Source organism: Mauremys reevesii, linkage group 1 (genome assembly GCF_016161935.1).
Source record: "Mauremys reevesii isolate NIE-2019 linkage group 1, ASM1616193v1, whole genome shotgun sequence".
NCBI lineage: Eukaryota > Metazoa > Chordata > Testudines > Geoemydidae > Mauremys > Mauremys reevesii.
Window position 1 is genome coordinate 340,792,681 of NC_052623.1, and position 23,914 is coordinate 340,816,594.

Consider the following 23,914-nt stretch of genomic DNA (forward strand, 5'->3'; position numbering starts at 1 on the left):
GTCTTTCTGTTGGCACAGTACAAGATTATTTTTCCATGGAGTTGGACTGGCCTGCTAGAGAGGCTACATTTGCAGTTTTCATTTTCATTCCTATGAACATTAAAAAGGTCGGCGGTACCTATATTACAGCAATGAAACCCTCTGTTTAAAGCTCTAAATCACTACAGCCTTAGAGGCAGGTGTGGCCTAACAGCTGGAGGCAACTGACTGGGACCTAGGAGACCTTGGTTCTGCTACTCACCTGCTAGACAGTCTTGGGGAAATCACTTTACCTGTCTGTTAAATAGAGATGTGTGTCTGTTACCCAATCTGTTAAAGGGGATGGTGATACTACCCTCCTTTGAGCTAGGTATTATTAACTATTTCCAGTAAGAGTTTTTCATTTTCAAAATTCCCCTTATTCTTACATATTTATCCATTATTCAGATTCTGACAATGTTGTTCAAGGTATCTCTTTATAATATTTCCTGGCATGGCAGGAATGACATTACTAAGTAGAGAGGGTAATATTTAAATGTTTTGTGGCTTAAATTGCTTACAGATTTCAAATGATTTAGATTAAATTAGAATATTGTTCAAGAGAAAATGAATGTTTAAAAGGTACGCTATGCAAATTTTCTAAGACTGAGTCATTCTTACAAGGATTAAGAACAGACCTGTGCAGAGAATGGAAACTCTGTTTTCTTAAGGAGTTGGAGAGTTAAAAAATCTGTTTTCGTTCTGATCAGGAATTAAACCCAATAATTTTGAAATTCTCTGAGAAATAATTTTTTTAAAAGAAGTGGTTTTAGGTTGGTAAAAACCTTTTTTTTTAATGTTATAAAATATAATACAAAAAAATAACAAAAAGACAGTTTGAAAGGAAAAAATTGCAACATTTTGTTATAACTTCAAAACAGGATGTTTCAATATTGTTGGAATGTTTATTCAATTAAATGAAATTCTGGCCAAAGTGATGCAATTTTGTAAATTGTTTAAATTTCAACAGAACAGAATTATCCAATGGAAAATGTTCTGGTCAAAGTTTTTCTGAATCAGCTCTAATTAAGAAACAATGAATTATTAGAAATATTTTAACCAATGAGAAGAACATACACATTTTAGCAGCTGTATATTTGCTAAGACATCAAATTTTACAAACCAGTAAATGATTTTTTGACATCAAAGTTGTCACTTATCACCCTTTAAAATGCTGGAGAAAAAGGGCTTTGTTTTGGTCCCTTTGAATTTGTCCAGTCTCCTCCCTTACTACAGCTGGTCAAAAATGCTGACTTCTTTTTGGAGTATTTTCAAAAGGTCTTGTGTAAATATTTTGGATAAAATAAATTAATCATAATATTGAAAAATTATCACCAGCTCGACTTTCTCACTATGTCCAGGCGCTCAGAGAAAAGCCCCTTATAAACTGGTCTTTCCTTCTTCCTCCAATTATTGATCCAGTAACTCTGAAACTTAGCAGCTGTTTTGACAGATAATACATAATGGGCAAGCTAATGCACTGACAAAACCTAAAACCAAATAATTGTAGCAGGGCAGTGTTGACAAGCGGACCAAACACAGGAATAGGAGCCAGAAACTAATGAAGTCTAATCTTGGGTCTAATTACTGACTCAATGGCTTTGGGCAAATCCTTCAGAATCTGAGCCAAAGCCCAGTGAAGAGTTTCCATTGATGTAACTGGGCTGTGGATGAGGACCTTAACCTTTGTATGGGTATGTATATGTTGCAGTTGGAAGTGCGATGACAGCACATGTAAACATACCCAATATAGCTTTAATCTAGCTCTTGCAAGTACCAATAGCAGCTAGCCACCCGTGTAAGTACTCAGGGTTCCAGATGGGCTTGTCCAGACCGTGCTGAAGCCTGCTGTTGTGACTTCACTAATGGTACTTATGCTAGCTAGGTTAAAGCTAGCTCAGATCACGTGCTGAAACCACGCACATCAGCTGCAATGTGTGTTTTAATTTCACTCTCTGTTAAATGGGAATACTAATATTGATCTATCTCATGGGAATACTGTGAGAATTAATTAATGTTTGCACAGAGATAGCAAACTGCATATAGCAGCTGTAAGTGCTAAAATGTATTACCTTTTCACTCAAATCCCTACTTTAAAAATACTTCTTATAGAAATCCTTTAAACGATTCCTCTCCAAAATTCATTGAAAAAAATATTCTGCACTGCCTGGAGATTGACCTGCACCAAATCAAGAGGTATAAATTTGCAATCTACTCAAATTGTTATATTCTATTTTACTTAGATTACAAGAGCCCTGGGGCAAGACTGTATCTCCTGCGGTTTGTGGTACTTCAGAGAAAACATTAATGGTGTTCAATAAATAACAATAAATTATCATAATTGTTTTTAAGAAACAAACTAACTGATGTACAAATTATTTTCATATTGGTAGAAACTAAGAAGAATTTCCCCAGTGACCAAAAAAAGAAGGAAAGGAAAAAAATAATGTAACCCTTGCATTTAAAAATTAGTATTCTTTATCAAAATGTGTGTTATGTTTCAAAGAGTTATGGTTTTATTAATAATAATAATAATAATTATTATTATAATAACAATAAAATTCTATACATAAGTAGCTCCTTTCATGTGTGCAACTCCAATTGCTTTACAAATATTAACTAAGTAAACACCAAAGCTTCACTCTGGTAATGTGGAGTATGTATTTATCATTATATTCATTTTACAGATCAGTAAAGTGAGGTACAGAAGGCTAAATCCCATTCACCTTATTCCAGTAGTCTCCTTGATTGTAATAAGTATTTAGTGGTACTATCAAAAGAATAAAGTGAGTGAGTTTTCTATACAGAAATCAGGTGAAATACCATGATTAGTGTATGAGTGTGAGAACTAGCAACAGAACCCTGGAATCTCAGACCTATGCCCTAAACACTAGGCAACATTTTGTAGTCTTTGCATAATACAAAATGAAATTATAGAAATTGAAGAATTGGGCTGGTTGAAAATAGTCCATCGAAAATGTTGTTAGACAGAAAATTGGGTTTTTCGTAAAACAAAATATTTTGTGAAAAAGTATCTCTTGTCCATGAAAAATTCTGATTTTTTGTTGAAAAATCAAATGCCCCCAAAATGAAATCTTTCAGCCAAAAATTAAAATATGTTGTTTTGGATATCCTGCCACAGTGCCACATGAGAGTTGTAGTTCTATTTCCTTACAGCCCTATCCTTCTCTATAGACTGGGCTCCCATTTTTAAAATGCACCTTCACATCTCCCATGATGCATCATGGCTAGGACTCCCATGGTACAATTACCTCCCCTCACCATAAGGGGAAACCAGGGTGTATCATGTTAGATGTAGTCAGGGGTGAAAGTAGCTTAAAGGACTTACTGGTACGCCGGAGTCTGGAGCGGGGCCGTGACCTCAACCGGAAGAGGTGTGGCCTCAACCGGAAGAGGCGGGACCTTTCAATATTTAAAGGCCCTGGGGCTCCAGCTGCAGCTGGGAGCCCCAGGGCCTTTAAATCACCCCAGAACTACCAGCTGCAGAGGCGGCTGGGAGCCCCGGGGCTCAGGGGAGCCCCAGGCCCTTTAAATTCCTGCCCGAGCCCTGGGCCCTTTAAATCACCACCGGAGAAGCCGGCTTACTTTCACCTCTGGATGTAGTCCAGCCAGGGAGTCTGTTTTACAGAAGAGAATGAGAGTATGAGGCACTACACTCCCACAAGGCACTACAACTGCATTTCCAAATCAAGCTCTCTCAGTTTTCAGCCAAAATATTTTTGGTGCATTTTGTTGGTGAAAAATAGCTCTATTTGAAAGCTTTATATCACACCTGGCAGACATGAAAGAATTTCCCTTCACCCACACCAACACTTTTCTAATGAATGATCAATCACTAGTTCAAGGTTAATTAGAAGGAGCAGAATTTTTCATCTCCCACAAAATATGTATAAATCATTTCTTTAGCCACATTTAGTTGATGAATGGCTTAACAATTACAGTACATACAGCAAATGTGTCTGTACAGTGCAGCCAGGTATATCAGTTAGTACATGCTAACATCCATTGATTTATGTGAATGGAAAGTCCATATATAACTTTGACTTGAAAACATGCAATTTTCCACAAGAGAAGGAAATAAGTTTTATAATATGGATGAGTTATATATTATGTATGTAAATTTACTACAAACCATAGCATTAATCCTGTTCTGGGATTTAGTATTGCAGACCCCTGTATCATGCAAATCCCATTTGCCTTCGGTGGGCCAATGTAACCCCTCATGGACATAAAAATCTGTATTAGCAGATCCCAAAGAAGGATGAAGGCCCATGAAATCAGCATGTTTGCCCACCATTTCCGGACAGAAATATAGCTATTTTATAATTTATACTGGTCACTTCCTTCAAATCAAAATCTCTACAGCAAAAAATAATCAGGAGAGACCAGTGAAAACAGTCATTAACAGAGTGAAACATTGTTGCAGCTTGGTTCTCCCAAGGATTGAGATCTATGAAATATGTGTATCAGCTTCAATGATTAAAACTGAACAAAAGCCTAAAGTAATCTACAACAGCCATTAAAATAAGAGAAAGGTTTGAATCTGACTTCAAAAAAGCAATTTTGGTTTAGTCTCAGTTCTGAACTGTAGAGACTGAAAATTATGCAACCTCAAATGAAAACCCGCACAAGGACACTATGAGCCCTGTTGTGCAAATCCTTACTGACAGGAGTTATCACCCTTACCAGTGAGAGTCATCCCATGTCATTGCAACAGCTCTCAGAGTAAGGACCACTCACATAAGTATGGGTTTGCAGAAGCAGGTCCTTTATTGCCTACTGTAGCAAAAGGAAAAGAAAAAAAAATCTTACTGTTTTTTCTTTCACTGTTTCCACATGATCAGGTCTTGGCAAAGGTGCTACTTGAGCTAGGGTTTCTTCTTTCTGAATGTTTTCATGTTTGGATAGCATTTGTGGAATCCCAGTGGTCAAATCTTCCTCCTTAATCTCCTCTTGTTTCTTAAACTGCAATTCCTCAGGAGGTACTTTGGCTTCTAACTTCTCTTTGATACCTTGTCCTTTAGTCTCAACTTTGATGTCCTCTTTTTTGTCCTCTGGGAGGAATGGTTTCTCTTCTGGGAGTACGCATTTTTTGTCTTCTTCCAATTTGCTTATAAGTTGCTTTACATCTGAACTTATCTCCGGAGGAATTTTATCCACTGACGACGTCTTTGCCAGTTTCCCCTGTTGATGTTTTGGATCGTCCTTATGTATTCCCTGGTGAATTTTATCAGCTGAGGGTTTCCTTGCCAGTTTCCCCTGCTGAAGTTTTGGAGCTTCCTTCTGAATTCCTTGCTGGATTTTATCAGCTGATGGTAACTTAACCAGTTTCCCCAGCTGGAATTTTGGATCTTCCTTCGGAATCACCTGGTGGATTTTATCAGCGGAAAGCGTCTTTGCCAATTTTCCCTGTTGAAGTTTTGGATCTTCCTTCTGAATCCCCTGCTGGATTTTATCAGCTGAAAGAGTCTTTGCCAATTTTCCCTGCGGAAGCTTTGGAACTTTCTTCTGAATTCCTGATTCTTCTTTTGATTTTTCCACTATTTGGGCAGGCAATGCTGCAATTTTCTGAGAGCGATCTGACTCGGCTGGCATAGGCTGGCTCTGAGGAACAACAGATGGTTTGGATACTGACTGTGAAGGGGCTGCCATTGGAGGTGGCATTTTGCCCATATCCCCAAGTTGTCCTGATATTGCTCTTTGTCTCTGGCAGTTTAAGCACAGCCATTCTTGTACCTATAACATAACAAACAACATTAAATAAAATAAATATTTTTGAAAGTAAAATCATATTGTGCTTTTGGCTGTTATTGTTGTCACTACAGTACTTGTAAACCAATCCTATGCACATTGTACACAATTATTTTCCTGGTTTCCATAGATAGCTTTTGCTGGAAGACTCACAAAACCACACAGAATGCAACATTTTCATGCACAATTTAATGTATCCAAAGTAACAGGAGGGCATAAATACCCTTGAAAATTTTATCATTATCAAAATACTGCTGTTCTTTTCTAGAAAGCTTGCCCACATATGCCCAACATCTAAAACCTATCAAAACCTGTTACACACATTGAGACAATACCTTCCTCTATGTTTGTTCATCATTGTAATAGGATGGTCTGTCTATTTAATGGACTGCTTTGGACTTTTGTTTATCTGTTTTTCCCATAGAGATTAGTTCTTTTTCCCTATTCTGGATTTTCTAGTTTTGTGTGATAAAAGTGTGTGTGTGAGACAATGGGATATGAATGAAAGATAGGTCATCCTTCTTTTGTTTTCTTCTTCCTTTGGTAAATCATTGCTGCAGTCTGTCTCTCTTTCTACCTTTCCCAGAAAACGAGGAAAAGGACAAATGGCAAATGGGCACCTGTGTATAAACTCATGGTGGTGGTTGCCTGGCTACAGAAGAGTCAGATTGCTTTCAGCAGAACTTGGCTATCGTTGCAGCAGGTTTCAAATGGGAACCTGAGACATAGTAAACAGTATGAAAAAAAAAAGAAAGAAACCTCTGGAGAAGGGGTTAGCCTGGAAATTTTAATTCAGAGCCAGCTAATGAACCCCATTATTGGACTAAGATCCTTCTGCTGTAAATTACAGAAACCTTTGTTGTGTGTTTCTTTTTGTTCTTTTCAGCAAGATGGGGGAAGGCCTAATAGATTCAATTTCTTTTACCACATTTGGACTGGAGCTCCTATTTTCTTCATAGTGCCAACCCAGTGGCTTAGTGTCTGTTGAAACACCTATCACTCGGAGGGTATTATCTGGAAACACAGAATATAATAAACAGAGAAATAACAGTGATAGTAATAATATGTTAGAAAACAGTGGCTGAAGAACAGAGACCCCTTTAATTTCTACATCAAAGATATGCTTCAGATAATTTTAGAATGGAAGTATTCTTGGGGGGGGAAAAAAGGGCTTTAAAGGCTAATCATACACTCACACAGGTAGAGCTGGAAGGGATTATGTTACTGACCTGGGAAGAAAAAAGAAAAATGTGCATCCAGTTCTGCAAGGTGCCCAGGGTCAGATTTACAAAGGTATTGAGGCACACAAAGATAGAGACGGGTGCCAAATGGCTAGGCATCTAACTGCCATTGAAAGTCAATGAGACATAGGTGCCTATTTCACTGCGGCACTTTTGTAAATACCACTAAGTGCCTATCTACATGTTTTGGCACCTAAATGCCTTTGTAAAGCTTGGTCTCAGCTACCAAGCACCTCACATGAGGTGCTCAGCCCTTGTATTTTTCTTCTCTTCCCACAGTACATTTTATATTTTGCTCTGTCATACTCGAGAATGGTCGCAACTGAAAGTCAAACAGATTAAAACTAGCAATTGCCCTGTCATTTTGTTTCTGTCCTTACAGGCCGCTTATGAAGTCTTACAAGGCCAAGAATAATAACCAGAATTATGTTAAGCATTCCACCAATACCTTGCTGGCTCTAGGCCAAAATAGATTTAGAAAATATGTCAAATAATAATATTATAAATTATTTATTAGAATTGCATATGAAAAGAGTGTTATGTGTGAATCAAACACTCATAAAAACTAAACTGCGAACACAATGACAAAGTATGAAGAAAGGACTGTTCAATATTTAAAACAGAAGTAACCTTCTTTGTCAGCAAATAGACCATTATGTTCCTAGCATTCAAAAGGAGGGAATAATATATCTGCACTTTAGCATGGTTCACATATTTTGTCTAAAAATTGCATTTACCTACCTATTATTTTACTTTTCATTACAATGCCCCATACGCATGAGTATTAGTAATTGTTACTGACCCAGAAGCACATAAAGCATTTGAAATAACTGGTAATTTTTCCCCAATAAAGACTGCAAGATCTAACTCTTTACTGAGTCATCTGTAGCTTCTTATATTGATTTCTATAAGGAGCTAATCAGGACAGTCACATAGAAGCCTGATCCAACACCCACTTAAAGTAAAAGAAAAGCCCCAATTGACTTCAGTGGACACTGAATCAGGCCCTTAGCTCAAAATTAGAGAATGTGTGTACAAATGCATGTGTGAGTTTATGGTCAGGTCTCCGGTACAGACTTATATCGGTGTAACTACATTGCTCTGGGGTGTGTACGGTCATTATACCAACCTAACCTAACCCCCTGTGTAAACAGCACTATGTCAGCGGGAGAACTTCTCCCATTGACACAGCTATTGCCTCTCAGGGAGGTGGATTAACTATGCTCTCCTGTTAGCATAGGAGCATCTTCACTAAAGTGCTTCAGCAACATTTTAAGTGTAGACCTGCCCTCACTATAAATAATAAATAAAAATTTGGCCCAGTGCCAATGCAGACTCCAACACTTTCTCCTTAAACAAAAAGCAACCAAAGAATGCTCTCCACTAACCCCTCAGGCAACAAGCTGTATGAATAAAGAGGTTATTTTGCCTGAGTGAACTTGGGTCAATGGCCCCCACCATTACAGTCTCCTCCATTTTAAATCAAGGGGATGCTAACCCAAGCCCAACAGCTGCCGTGGTCTTACACAATAAGAAAGATCATCTCCAAAGTAATGCGGACTACCTAGAGTCATAAAGCCATAGAGTTTAAGGTAAGAAGGGACCAGAAGATCATTTAGTCTGACCTCCTGTACATCACAGGTTACCAATGCCACCCAGCACCTGCAACAAACCCAACAACTGAAATTAGTCTAAAGTACTAGAGTCCTCAGAAAACTAAACTATTCTACAACACAGGCAGAAAATAGGAGAGACTGCAGTGCACCAATCCCCAAGGCCCCCAAACACCAGGGGATTGATTAGATGAGATATACCGAGATGATCCTGGCAAATGATCTATCAGTTTAGTTGAACAAGCCTTAGGCTCTATTGCCATCTTTCAAGATTTTAATTCTGAGATTTTGCAATAATTCATGTTTTTCTTAAAGACTCAGATTCCACAGGCATGTGAATATGTGAGAATCTCAGATGTATTTTTATGTTTAAGGTAAATTTTTAGCCTGCATGGTTGGGGAGAAAAGCATAAAAATGTGACCCCAGTGTAGTGTAACAGGGCTCAAAACCAGAACACAAATAAAAGGAAACAGAATGTATTTTTGTAATTGATCTCATGATTAATAAGCCAATCTAATGATTTTTGGGCCTTGAAGTGAGGCCGAGTGGCCTCCTTCTGAGCCAGAGGGGGAAGAACCACCCTCCCTGCCCACGTGGGTGGAGCCAGGACTGCCTGACTCCTCCCACCGGAAGTACGACACCAAAACAGGAAATAAAAAGGGCAGGGCCTCCCGCTCAGTTGGGGCTGAGACACAGAGGGAGACAGACATTCCCCGCTGCTGAGCCCAGTGATGCCACGGACACCTACCCAGAAGAGGCAGATGATGCCCCACTAATCCAGATACACCCCAAGGGGAGGGGAGAAAGTGGCGCAGGGGCAGCTAACCTTCGTCTGGCTGCAGCTCTGCCTCAAGTACGGCCAGTGTGTTGCGGTAGGGAGCCCTGCTGACCCAGAGGCAGACCACTCTGACACTGTTAGGGCCCTGGGTTGGGGGTCGGGTGGAATAGGCCAAGGCCTCACCTGCCACCACCAGGGCTTGGGTTTGTTGGTTGTCTGCCGAAACTAGGACATCTGACCCCTGGGCTTGCCCTGTCTCTGAATCAAGAGACCAGGGCTAATTGACTACTGGGTTTTAGTCTGACTCTGCTGCAAGAGCCCAGAGCTGAGTGATTACTGGGTGTGCCCTTCTCTGCAGGAGGAGATTAGGGCCAGTTGGGACACTATCACCAAACTGCTAGTTCCCCAATACTAGGCTGAGATCCCAATGACGTAGTGGGCAGGGTGGCCTCCCTCCGAGCCAGAGGGGGAGGACCGGCCGCCACCCGACTACACTGCCAGACTCACGAGTTTGGAACGTTTGGGGTTGGCAGTCCTCCATCAGCTATATCCTCTGCTTGTGTAAAATGGTGTTGTTCCACTGAAGTCAATAGACCTATGTGATTTATATCAGCTAAGGATTTGGCCTCACATTATGCTTGATGTGTACTAAATTTATTTTATACTCAGACTCCATATGAATAAGTTTACTGTATTCCACCTCAAGGTAGTAAGCTGTTGTTGCTAATATCCCAAAGTATTAACATATGAGTTGTATTTATGTATGAAGTATAATCCAATATGTTGCTGATGTGGTACAGAAGTTCTTAAAGCTTACTGCTCTGTGGAGATAATTCAATTTGCTGAAATTTGCTTTCATTCCAATTTGGTTTTGAAACCTACCTGGTTTCCTGCTAGCTCATAAGAACATAAGAAAGGCCGTACTGGGTCAGACCAAAGGTCCATCTAGCCCAGTATCTGTCTACCGACAGTGGCCAATGCCAGGTGCCCTAGAGGGAGTGAACCTAACAGGCAATGATCAAGTGATCTCTCTCCTGCCATCCATCTCCATCCTCTGACGAACAGAGGCTAGGGACACCATTCTTACCCATCCTGGCTAATAGCCATTTATGGACTTATCCACCATGAATTTATCCAGTCCCCTTTTAAACATTGTTATAGTCCTAGCCTTCACAACCTCCTCAGGTAAGGAGTTCCACAAGTTGACTGTGCGCTGCGTGAAGAAGAACTTCCTTTTATTTGTTTTAAACCTGCTGCCTATTAATTTCATTTGGTGACCCCTAGTTCTTGTATTATGGGAATAAGTAAATAACTTTTCCTTATCCACTTTCTCAACATCACTCATGATTTTATATACCTCTATCATGTCCCCCCTTAGTCTTCTCTTTTCCAAACTGAAGAGTCCTAGCCTCTTTAATCTTTCCTCATATGGGACCCTCTCTAAACCCCTAATCATTTTAGTTGCTCTTTTCTGAACCTTTTCTAGTGCTAGAATATCTTTTTTGAGGTGAGGAGACCACATCTGTACACAGTATTCGAGATGTGGGCGTACCATGGATTTATATAAGGGAAATAATATATTCTCAGTCTTATTCTCTATCTCCTTTTTAATGATTCCTAACATCCTGTTTGCTTTTTTGACCGCCTCTGCACACTGCGTGGACATCTTCAGAGAACTATCCACGATAACTCCAAGATCTTTTTCCTGACTCGTTGTAGCTAAATTAGCCCCCATCATGTTGTATGTATAGTTGGGGTTATTTTTTCCAATGTGCATTACTTTACATTTATCCACATTAAATTTCATTTGCCATTTTGTTGCCCAATCACTTAGTTTTGTGAGATCTTTTTGAAGTTCTTCACAATCTGCTTTGGTCTTAACTATCTTGAGTAGTTTAGTATCATCTGCAAACTTTGCCACCTCACTGTTTACCCCTTTCTCCAGATCATTTATGAATAAATTGAATAGGATTGGTCCTAGGACTGACCCTTGGGGAACACCACTAGTTACCCCTCTCCATTCTGAGAATTTACCATTTATTCCTACCCTTTGTTCCCTGTCCTTTAACCAGTTCTCAATCCATGAAAGGACCTTTCCTTTTATCCCAGGACAGCTTAATTTACGTAAGAGCCTTTGGTGAGGGACCTTGTCAAAGGCTTTCTGGAAATCTAAGTACACTATGTCCACCGGATCCCCCTTGTCCACATGTTTGTTGACCCCTTCAAAGAACTCTAATAGATTAGTAAGACACGATTTCCCTTTACAGAAACCATGTTGACTATTGCTCAAGAGTTTATGTTTTCCTATGTGTCTGACAATTTTATTCTTTACTATTGTTTCAACTAATTTGCCCGGTACCAACGTTAGACTTACCGGTCTGTAATTGCTGGGATCACCCCTAGAGCCCTTTTTAAATATTGGCGTTACATTAGCTAACTTCCAGTCATTGGGTACCGAAGCCGATTTAAAGGACAGGTTACAAATCTTAGTTAATAGTTCCGCAACTTCACATTTGAGTTCTTTCAGAACTCTTGGGTGAATGCCATCTGTCCCGGTGACTTGTTAATGTTGAGTTTATCAATTAATTCCAAAACCTCCTCTAGTGACACTTCAATCTGTGACAGTTCCTCAGATTTGTCACCTACAAAAGCCAGCTCAGGTTTGGGAATCTCCCTAATCTCTCATCTGGAGCATGGACCCTGGAAGGCCTAAGGTCCTTGACTCTGGGATAGTCTGCCTGGCAGGCTGCCCTAGAGACAGGCAGGCTAGCTGGCAAGAAACTATCAGACCCTTATGTGGTTTCTGGTGGAACTTTGTCAACATTTTGATTTCAGTCAATCGGCAAATTCTAAAGCTCTATTAATAATCAATTGGCACTTTTTGTTGCATATTCCTGAGCTTAGTACAGTCCTAGTTTCTACAGAATGTATATCTTCAGCATCTCCCACCATAATGTTGGGTATGATTCTGAAAGATCTATGCTCGTTGAACACCCATTGACTTCAGGCGTTGTGCCATGTGCGGAGGGCCTTGCAGGACTGAGCCTTGGAACTGTCAAGTTTTTTCATTCTGTGTGGAGATGCAGAGCTATTCTACTGACTCACACAAGAAACCAGCGCAGTGGGATTACTCTAGGTTAGCAATGGTGTAAGTGACAGCAGAATCTGGTCCTGAGCATCTCTCTGAGGTAGGTCGAATAGTTAGAAGCCCTGGGAACAGCCAAGTCATGAGGAAGCGGGCTTATGATACTTGTAAGTACAGTCCTGATCAAAGATAATTAAGAGCCTGATCCAAAGTCCATTCAAAACTATGGAAAGAATCTTACAGACTACACTGGGCACTGAACCATGCTCATAAGCTTTTTTTTTAATCAATTATTTTTCTGCTCCAAGGCCACTGCTGCTCAGCACTCAAAGCACATTAACTGTCCTCCTTTCTCCCCTGATAATTAGTTCTGAAAGAAATTTGATCTTTCAATAAATAGCCAAATTATATCACAATTTTCTTTTTATCTTGGATGCGTGCTGGCAGTTTAAAACCTTAATCAATGATCCGAGATTTACAACTGGGAAAAAGCAGATTCCTAGATTCCCAGATCAGAAGGGACCTTTATGATCATATAGTCAGATCTCCTGTATAACACAGGCCAGAGAACGTCCCCAAAAATAATTCCTAGAGCATTGCTTTTAGAAAAAACATCCACTCGATTTTGAAAAGTAGTCAGTGATGAAGAATACACTACAACCCTTGGTAAACTGTTCCAATAGTCTCGCTCTTAAAAGTTTATACCTTATTTCCAGTCTGAGTTTGTCTAGCTTCAACTTCCAGCCATTGGATAATGTTATAGCTTTCCCCGCTAGATTGAATAGTCTGGTCCTGGTTCTCTCTTTGGGAGGCATTAGGTACAAAGAATGAAGACGCTTCTTTATTCATGAAGAACACAAATAAGAGACAACCAAGTTTTTCTGAAAATATTTTCACTCTTTGTTTCACAAAGTCTCTGTCCAGTCTAGTCATTTCATGTTGCAAAAATGATCTGAGTAATATTAGAACCACTAAAAACCGTGCATTGATTTTTATTATCCCAGATGAAAGTAGCACAGCCAGAAACAAATTTGGGCATAAAACCAATGCAAAAATAATCATTTGACCATTAATACCATTACAGTTTTATAAGTAACTAAACATAATATATACTGATAAAGTATGACTAATATATAGCAAATGGAGAACAGTCTCCCACAATATCATTGATGCTTGCTCTTTCTCATGAGTTTTGTAAAGGTTCTATCTTCCAAAATAACTTGATCAAATGCCATAGATTTTAATTTAAACTGCTAAAAATGGCAACACTGGAGAAATACAGGTCAGATTTTGATATCTTTAGCCACAATGAGTAGCACTTTATTCCACAAGTAATTCAATTGTTTCACTGGGACTGGTCATGATGTATGATATGACTTAAACATGAATAAAGCTATCAGAATCTAACCTTAACTGTATTGATTTGGCATAAAATTCGTAAAAATGTTCATTAAAAACCCATGAAGTAAAAATACACCATGATTCTGTAATATTTCATCCAAGAGTTCATTGAGTTCTATGTACAGCTTAGACTGATGTCCTTTCTGAGCACATTGCCCAGTATATTAAATGGACGCAATCTCTTTTACGGTAATGTTATTGAAGTGCAACTGAAAACATTCATGAATTTTAATCAAAAGTAGCAGGTTTTTTAATACTAAGAATCTACTTGGCCTATTTTTGCAGGGTGACCTAGTAGAAAATACTGGGAGTTGCAAATGTCTATCTGAAAATATGCACAATCATAGAATCATAGAATATTAGGGTTGGAAGAGTCCTCAGGAGGTCATCTAGTCCAATCCCCTGCTCAAAGCAGGACCAACACCAACTAAATCATCCCAGCCAGGGCTTTGTCAAGCCGGGCCTTAAAAACCTCTAAGGATGGAGATTCCACTACCTTCCTAGGTAACCCATTCCAGTGCTTCACCACCCTCCTAGTGAAATAGTGTTTCCGAATATCCAACCTAGACCTCCCCCCATTGCAACCTGAAACCATTGCTGCTTCTTCTGTCATCTGCCACCACTGAGAACAGCCTAGCTCCATCCTCTATGGAACCCCCCTTCATGTAGTTGAAGGCTGCTATCAAATCCTCCCTCACCCTTCTCTTCTGCAGACTAAATAACCCCAGTTCCCTCAGCCTCTCCTCGTAAGTCAATGGTCACACACTTATATTTTGGATTAAACTGAAGAGACTCAATGTAAACACAAAACACATGCCCAGGTGCTCTCCATACCCCCTAATTGCTTCTCATGTTTTCCCTCTTATTTACAAAAAAAATCCCTATCTCCTCATCCCTGCATAATTCCAATCCAGTCTACGTCTCTGTGTTAATATCTTGTCATGTCACTTCCACTCCTTGCTTTGCCAATTATGCCAGTCCCTCTTATCTGCTTCCCCTGCAACCATCAATATGCTGCCCCTACGTCTTTCCAATTCTGACTCATCAACCCACTATCCGCTCTCCACTTCAATCCTTCATCAAGACTCAGTTCTTGTGCCCTGCCCACATGAAATGAGTCAGGCATTTCAATAATGTTACTGATATATTCAAAATGAGAATACAAAACAACCCAGTCACTCCCTCCTCTGGTCTTTCCTGTGCATGCTGTCTATTCTGTGTCTGTTTTGCTTATATTATAATCTCTCCAAGGCAGGGACTGTCTGCATTTTGTGCCTCAATTTGTCAAGCCCATAAGAAGAAAAAAAATAAAATATGCTGATGAGATAAACTGCTGCTTTTTTTAAACTGTCTGTCTTCAGGACATAAAGGTAAAGGACCTAGACCTGAATTTGTTACACGTGTGAGTGATTCCACTACAACAAACTGAACTGCTCGTGTGAGTATGGGTTAAAGACTCCTCATCTTTCTCCTCGCAGTCTCTGGTTATGTTTTCAACGAGTGATCAGTTCTCAGATCTTGGGATTCTCTAATGAACAAGCAGGGGTAACATTCCTTTTCTAAACTGCATAATTTTAAATAGCCTCTGAAATGCAAATCGCATTTTCAGAACCAGGTGTGTATCTCATCACAATAAAGTTTATAAATCCTTTTTATGTCAGATCTTGATTCCCTGTCAGAATCTGTACAATCAGATTCTGTACCATAAAGTCATATGCCTGAGTTTTAGCCTTGTCTTTTCCTCGGTTAACCTCATGCCCTGAATACACGCTTTTCCCCAGGGCTATATTTTCAGTTTGCCTGTCAACCCACATTTATTATGACTTGGTAAATGGACATCATCTTCCTTCAGCACTCTTCACTTGGTAATTCCTCTTTCTTCCTTTCGACTCCTTAAAGACTTTACACCCTTTTATCACTGAGTTGGGTGTAGTTGTTATCAGTATTATAAACAACACTAATGTGCCTCAGTGTTCCGACTCCACGGCTCTTTCCTGTTTTATCGGGAATCTGATGATCCCGTCCTGCTGAACATAGTAAAAGCAGCTGTTATACCTATTCAGCTTTCTTATATACAAATACCACCGTGGAAAGGACACACATCTAGCCATTCAATACTAATGTATTGTCTGTTTTTCAAGTCACGCAAGAGCTTAGGCACTGCAGTTCCTAGGCTCATGTATTCATGTATCACAGTGTCAGAAAAGTTAAAGTTGAAAATGTTGATCAGGTCAACTAATCCATCTCCCTGCCAGTGTCGGATTTTTATTAGAGTCTATAGTGACCCTTTAACCAGTCTAGTTTTAAATGCCTAGGGTACGACTATACTAGCGTTTTTACATGGAGTTAACTGATTGTCAGTTTGTTCTGGACTAGAAATGTCTGTAGTTTAACCTAGACATCAGCCTAGCAAGTTTCCTTGGAATGTCTGGAACATATGTTTATTCTTCTGCCAGAAAAAAAAAGTATTACCATGAAGAGGAGCAACATAGAGTAATCATGGCAGCATCACTGAAAAATCACTGCTCCAAATCACTGACTTTAAAACATAAGATACAATGAATATGTTTGCAAAGACAAGCTACTTATATAATCAAGCAACACACATTCATTGCAAGAAGACAAAAATATCCATAATATATGAAAAGTGAGAAAAAAATTAGCCCTTTATTTTAGTTAAAAAAAAAAAGAGCTCTCAGATGCTCTGTAAAATACTTTCATTGCTATTAAAATCTGTTTGCTTTTCTTTTGCCTATACAGGTTCTGGAGATTGTTTTTTAAGAAAGTACAGGTAACGAGTCAATTGCATTTAAAAATATAACGTTGGTATTAACATTAATATTGCGCAGTCATACGACTCAAAAGCAATTTTAACCAGTGTACTTTTTGGAGGTAGTTTTTCCACTGTTTTAACATGATTAACAATATTCTCAAGCATGTTAATAACACTGAAGAAATTCACATTGTTTAACTGTACTGACTACCAAGCCCTCTTGTTTCAGCTTCCAAATAAACAGACTTACTGGTTTGACTACACTTGAAAGTTTGGATTAAAATAGGGTTGGAGGAGTTTGAAGTGCAATAGCTTTCAAACAAGGTATTCTTATTCCAGAATAACAGTGTTCACACATGGGGTTAATCAGGAACAACACCATGTGTAAATAAGCCCTTAGTTTTAAAATGAAACTTTTTTTTTCTATTTAAAGTTGCAGTTAAGCTGCGGTTTTACTCTGAAAAATGACTATGAAAAATTTCATCTTCTTCCTTTACAGATCTGTTCCCTATGAATATTCAGAGTCCTATTTGCTGACTTTAGTGATAAAAATATCTTTTCATACTTTTTACTCCTGTTACCATTGCAAACAGCTAAAATAGAGTGAGGTGGATTCTCTTTTTTCTTGAGTATCAGCGGAATGGTTTGCTATATCCTGATCAGATGCACACTCACTGAGGACAATGGGTTTGCATAGTTGTCATTAAGCCTCCGGTTCGGCTAAGGGCTTATCAATACGCTTAAGTCTCGCTGGCTTCAGTCAATGCAGTAAACATATCTGCTGAAGCCCAGGAAAAAACAGAATCCAGCTCACTCTCTTTTGGCTGTGTTGGCTCTACAGTGGTTTTAAACAGAAGTAAACAGCAATGAAAAGTTTCAGTGTTACCTGAGTAATACAAAACCTTTTGCCTCGTTAAGTCTACTGTCCCTGACAATGATGTTATTTGAACAGAAATGTGATGTTACCATAACATGCAGTCTGCTTGATTTTGCTATTCAGTGTATGAACTTTCTGCAGGGTGCCGTAATGGGATTTACCTTTTTAATATCTTACCATCCAATAAGCAGTAATAAAAGTAGAAGCTATTGTACTATATGGCTAGAGTCCAGACTCCCCGTCTTAGATTATGGGAATGCTATTCAATTGGTGTTTTGCTGAAGGAAAGGCAGTCTTCCAAAAAAAAACCCATTTTCATTCATTTATTAAGGCTTTGTTTAGCTTGACATTTTTAGAGACACTTTTTCTTGATTTACTTTATTTGCCTTCAGTTCCTCTAGGTATTTTGGATTACTCTTTCTCTCATTAAGAAAAAATAATTTTCATTAATAAAGTGCATCTATAATCCTGTAGGTTAAATGCAGAGTAGGTAGAATTACTTTACTGTTACTCGATAGGGTCAAATTGAACAAATCTGTTTGGACGGCTTTGTATTATTTATAACTGGGTGTTGCACACTGGCCCAGTCAAGACTCCATTGGACAAGGCACTACACAAACAGGTAGGGAAAAATGGTCTCTGTCCCCCAAAAATGTACTATCTAATTTGAATGAAGATAAAACAAGTGTGTAACAAACAACAGGAGGAATGAAAGTAATGACCGTAAGATTGCAGTTACATAGGGCACACAACTTGATTGTTCCAGATCATTTAAGATAATTATTATTTTTTTAAATATAAACAATATCAGCTAATTTGACTGCAGATCAATCTAGCCAACATTAGTTGATCAATACGTTGTAGGTGTGACAGGAGGAATGCATCTTGAGGAGGAATCTGAAATGGGAATTAGCAGCCTTACAGATTAGTTCAGGGATTAGTTCCAAGTATAAAGGTCAGCTTGAAATTTAGTACAGAGATCTTCCCCCACACCCAGTCTAATTACTATGTACAAGCCTCTTGACCAGGACCCACTTTTTTTTCTAAATTCTTAATGGTTATTGTAAAGTTTTTATCCAAATTTGTACATAACACACATTTTTTCAGCTTTTGTACTTGCTTCTTGGATACCACAGTAATGGACATAGTATAAGAACCTGGACAGATGAACAAGTAATACCATTATGTTTACAAAGAATATGAAATGGCCCAGTAAGACACTGTTCTACTACTTAGTACTGCCTTAAAAGGCCCTTGCTAAAGGGTAATGCCATGGCTCCATGAACAAAAGCCTTTTATCCAGTGAGAACACTCCAAGGACTTACTATTAAGATTTAGAGGGGTAGCCATGTTAGTCTGTATCAGCAAAAACAGCAAGGAGTCATTGTGGCACCTTAGAGACTAACACATTTATTTGGGCATAAGCTTTCGTGGGCTACTTCATCAGATGCATGGATTGAAAAATACAGTAGTGCATCTGATGAAGTGGGTTGTAGCCCACGAAAGCTTATGCCCAAATACATTTGTTAGTGTCTAAGGTGCCACAAAGACTCCTCATTGTTTTATTAAGATATAAACGCTTAAGTAGTATGCCATCATTATATACCGTGCCAGGGCAGCCAAGAAGTTGACTATAGTTTCCTGAATCTTTACCCAGCTCTGGCTCTGAACAAGTTAGAGCAGTCTGGGGGCTGCTCTAATCGGTGCCAGCTGCTTATAGTCCCTGTAGTGGGGTAGACACCTGCTCCTGCCTTTCAGGGCTTGAAACAGCCCAGGAGAGGGCTGTGGCTGGGGCAAGAAGCCTGGGCTGATGAGGGAAAGTAGGCTCAGCTGCAGCCATACCTCAAACAGACCCAGCTGGCCCTATAAAGGCCAGGGAAGCCAGGAGCAGAGGCAGGTTCTTATAGCTGTAGAGGGAGATAGACCTGGCTGCAGGACCCTGAGCAGAGTGCCTGAAGTGGAGCTGGGCTGGGGAAAGGCAGAGGAGCTGGGGAGGCTCCAGCCTGGAGAGCCCCAGGCTGCAGCCTAGCTGAAGGCCAATGGGTACTGAGGGTTGCAAGGGGCAGCATGGCCAAACCCTCCTTGCCAGTGATGAGTGGCTTATACTGCAGTCTGCCCTAGGAACGGGGGCTAGTTGGTGACTGGCAGTAGCCTAAGACAGAGGCAAGGCAGGGATAGAGGGTTGGGGGTTCCCCTGGATGGGGAAACACTGAGATTGTGGGAGCATTGCCAGGGAGCAGTGCCCAAAGACAAAGGGCACCGGGTCCTGGGAGGGACACGGGGGGCCAAGTGGCAGCGGGATACCAGCCTGCGTAGGGCCCCCAGGCTGGAAAAGAGCTAATTCCCTGAGACGACCAGCAGGAGGCGCCACAGCGGTGAGGCGCCGCACTGTTTACAGTCCCCTTGGAAAGTCTCTGTTCTCCAGCCCTGAGCCAGGGGTTGCAGGTAAAGAGGTATAGGTGCATACAAGTGACTCCCCCACCACACGACATGCCTAAGAAGGGCAGAGGGAGCAGACTGGGGCAAAAAGAATCTGCCCCTGTATGAAGGATTGTCTGCCACTTTAACCCATCACAGCGGTTTTAAGATTGACCAGGTTGGAATTGTTGACCATCCCACATGATCATGAAATGAGTGGGTTACAGAATAAAGCAAGGGGACAGCAAGGCAGACCTACTCCACTGAGGGACCTCAACTCTGGAATGTCATTTCCCTCCAGGGTTATTCCAAAGGTACATCTGTGGCACCTTCAGAGCACAGCTTAAATCTTGTTTCTTGGCTGGAGTAGTTCTGTGGTTTGTGGGGTTTATGGTGTTATAATTTAGTTTTCTGGCTCTTGGACATTTTTACAGGCATCATGTCTGCAGATACTGTAATTTGTTTTGTAGTTATTTCAGTTAAGGATCCCAGATGCCTTCAGATGTGGAGGTTATACACTAAAATATATTATGAATTTTATCAACCACATCATGAATAAACAAAAATATGTATTTTTTCACACAATGCACACTCAACCTGTGGAACTCCTTGCCAGAGGATCTTGTGAAGGCCAAGACTATAACAGGGTTTAAAAAAAAAGTCAATAAATTCCAGGAGGATAGGTCCATCAATGGTTATTAGCCAGGATGGGCAGGGTTGCTGTCCCTAGCCTCTGTTTGCCCAGAAACTGGGAATGGGCGACAGGGCATGGATGACTTGATGATTACCTGTTCTGTTCATTCCCTCTGGGGAACCTGGCATTGGCCGCTGTCGGTAGACAGGATACTGAGCTATATGGACCTTTGGTCTGGCCCAGTATGGCCATTCTTAATAAGTTTATTTTTTTTTCAGTATGGAACATTATAAGAAACTTGCCTTTATCCATGCCCTAAGTGCAGTGTTCTTTGTTTAAATGGTCCATCCTGAAACACAGGCTTTTCATTTTCAATTATTTCAACTGGACATGATAGGTTCAGTACTTCAGCATCCATTGTTTTAACAGATGAACACTGGTCCGGTCTGATATGGGCAGGGCTGGCTTTAGGAGTCCTGCTGTCTTAGATAAAGTTGCAGATTGCTTCCCCCATCAGCTCACATTCACTCACACAGATGATTATTGAATGTTTTGCTGCCTCACGTGACTACCTATTTGCTACGGTGGTAGAGCTGCCCATAGGGAAGGGACAGACTCAGCACAGCTGGGTATAATGTGTTAAGGGCCTGATCCAAAGCCCAGTGAAGTCAGTGAGAAGGCTCCTACTGATTTCAATGGGCTTTGGATCAAACCCTATATGCAGTCCTGGAAATTCTGAATGTAAAAATGTCTAAAACGTAACTGAGATATGTCAATGAAATGATCACTTAATCACATGACTCCAGCAGCTGGAATTTTAAGAGACACACAGAAAGAAGCACATCTTTGCTATCAGTGTGAGGATTCTTAGACTACAAACTCTTTAAGGCAGGGAACACGTATTTGTGGTTCCAGGTCTTGACTTTGGCCTCTGGTTGATATTCCAGTTCAAAATTATTATTATTAATAGTACTGAACTCAAACATCTGCATTCACATTACATGTAAGACGGTAAATATTGTGGGCTGTAAGTTCTAATGTGTGAAATAAAAATAAATCATTTTGTGGCACATTAGAGAGGAGCCTTTCAACAGACAACTTTCTAGTGATGATATGGTTAAAACCATGTATTCACATATTTAAACAAATCTCTCTAATTTCCCAACCACTGCAAGGGTTAATGGAATAAGTACATGTTTTATTTGATGGCCCACTCATTTCATGAAAATCATGGCACCAGGAGAGGATTTTGGGACCCTACTTTTACAAGTACCAAGTGTAAATAAATATACACATTTACCTTTCCATACAAATGTTGCCGCTCCTGTATGATGACTTATTATTGACAATGGTTACAGTATTTGTTTAGCTGTTTATTTAATGATTTCACTGTCCTTTTAATGTTTTTTTTAGTGTTTCTAATTATGAGGGTTTGAGTGAGAGAGTATTTGAGCTTTTGACCAAGTGTATTCCTCTTGGTTGTTGTCAAACTGCTCTCCGCAGTTAATCCTGTCCCAAGCCAACCATCAGTAAGGAATCCTTCTCCAGTACCTGAGAATCTGCAGTCACTCCTTCAGCCCCGAAGCTACAGCAGACCCTGCCTTTCCTGTGACCTACTACACAAAACACAATGGCCAAGGGAACCACAGGGATAATGGATCTATCCCCACCCATCCCAGTGTCTCCCACTCTGCCACTATTAACACAACCAGTATTGCCAACCTCAGACAAAATTCATGAAATTGACATTAAAAATCATAAACATTTAAAAATTAAACCATTTGTGCCTTTTTTTATTTGCCTGTGGGGTTTTTTGAGTCTTTCAATCTTTTCTTTGCATCGAGGAGGGCTAGACACTTTTTTTTTTAAACGAAAGCTGAGATAATCACTTAATTACATGACAGGAGGAGCTGGATCTTTAAACAAAAAATATCAGGAAATACGTGATAACATTGAAAAGTTGGCAACACTCTTCTCCCTGAATGTGAAGATGCAGGGGGCAGACTTTGCCACATAATACACCAAAAAGATTATATAGTAGAATATGCCTGAAAATCAGATGTTCAGGTTTTAATGTTCTTGCACTTCATCAGACAGGTATTCTGAATACCAAGCTATGTCTTTCAGCCCATAAGGTCTTTCCCAGTACATTCTGTCAAATTGTCTTGTGACATCACTTGCCTGGCTTAGTAAAAAAGGTCATCATTCAGTATTTGCTTCCAGACTAAGCAGATATTAGCCTGGTAAAAATCATATTTATGCACATATCTGACAGCCACATGGTCACATGACCAGTTGTTGCTATGGTATTACCCTGCCCAGGTTCTTTCAAACAGTTTCCCAATTAGCTGACTGAAACAATTAGCATTTGCAGTACTTGCGTCTGTGACAAATGAACATGCCACACTAGGTTAATTAAATGGCAGTATATGACCTCCATCTGCATTATTTTTTACTTGCTTGGGTAGGATTGTTCTGCTTAATTGTATCATTTAGATCATATAGGATAAGTATATCATAGGTTGTGTTCATTTCCTAGGTCATAATTGTATAGTGAATTATTCCAACTGGAAAAACTACACTAAGTCCAAGAAAAAGTCTTGCCTTAATCTTTTTTCAACTAGTCACGTGCTATTTTGTATATGTTTCATAGCCACAAACCTTCCATGTTTACTCTTTATTACAACAAAAAGATTTAAAAGAATGGTTGTTTTTGTGGCAGTGATAGTGGAAACCCCAGGACCCAACTGGCCAGGGCAGTGCTTTGATAGTAACAGTCCTAGGCATCATTATTATTTATTATTTGTTCTGAGCTGACAGTGTCCAGTGCCATACATGACACAAAAATACCAAAGAGTTGCCCTGCTCTGAAGAGCTCACAATCTGCATAACGTTTTGGTTCAGTGCTTGACCACTTATGGGAAGTCTAAAAGAACATTTCTTATTCACTCATCTCCTCTAACCTCTCCACTTGCCCCATTGACCCCATCCTATACCATCTCCTGATGTCCCCTGAGACCATTCTCACCCTTTCCCTCACTCTTCTCCTTAACTTCTCACTGGCTGATAGCTCTTTCCCCTCAAAATACAATCATGCTTTAGTTGGACTATAAGGTGTCTAGAAAGCTGCCTAGATCGTCGGGCGCAACGGGTAGTGATCAATGGCTCCATGTCTAGTTGGCAGCTGGTATCAGGAGGAGTGCTCCAAGGGTCGGTCCTGGGGGCCGGTTTTGTGCAATATCTTCATTAACAATTTTGGAGGATGGTGTGGACTGCACCCTCAGCAAGCTTGCAGATGGGGGG

General features: G+C 40.0%; 1 protein-coding gene across 2 annotated transcripts in view; it reads right to left on the reverse strand.

The window, feature by feature from the left end:
* Nucleotides 1–23,914, reverse strand: part of PCLO (piccolo presynaptic cytomatrix protein) — a 519,980-nt gene that overhangs the window by 272,875 nt on the left and 223,191 nt on the right. For both annotated transcript variants that reach the window (XM_039518832.1, XM_039518825.1), the window contains exon 4: nucleotides 4,852–5,775. In XM_039518832.1, the coding sequence (XP_039374766.1) occupies nucleotides 4,852–5,775 (924 nt within the window). The remainder of the gene's footprint in view (nucleotides 1–4,851; nucleotides 5,776–23,914) is intronic.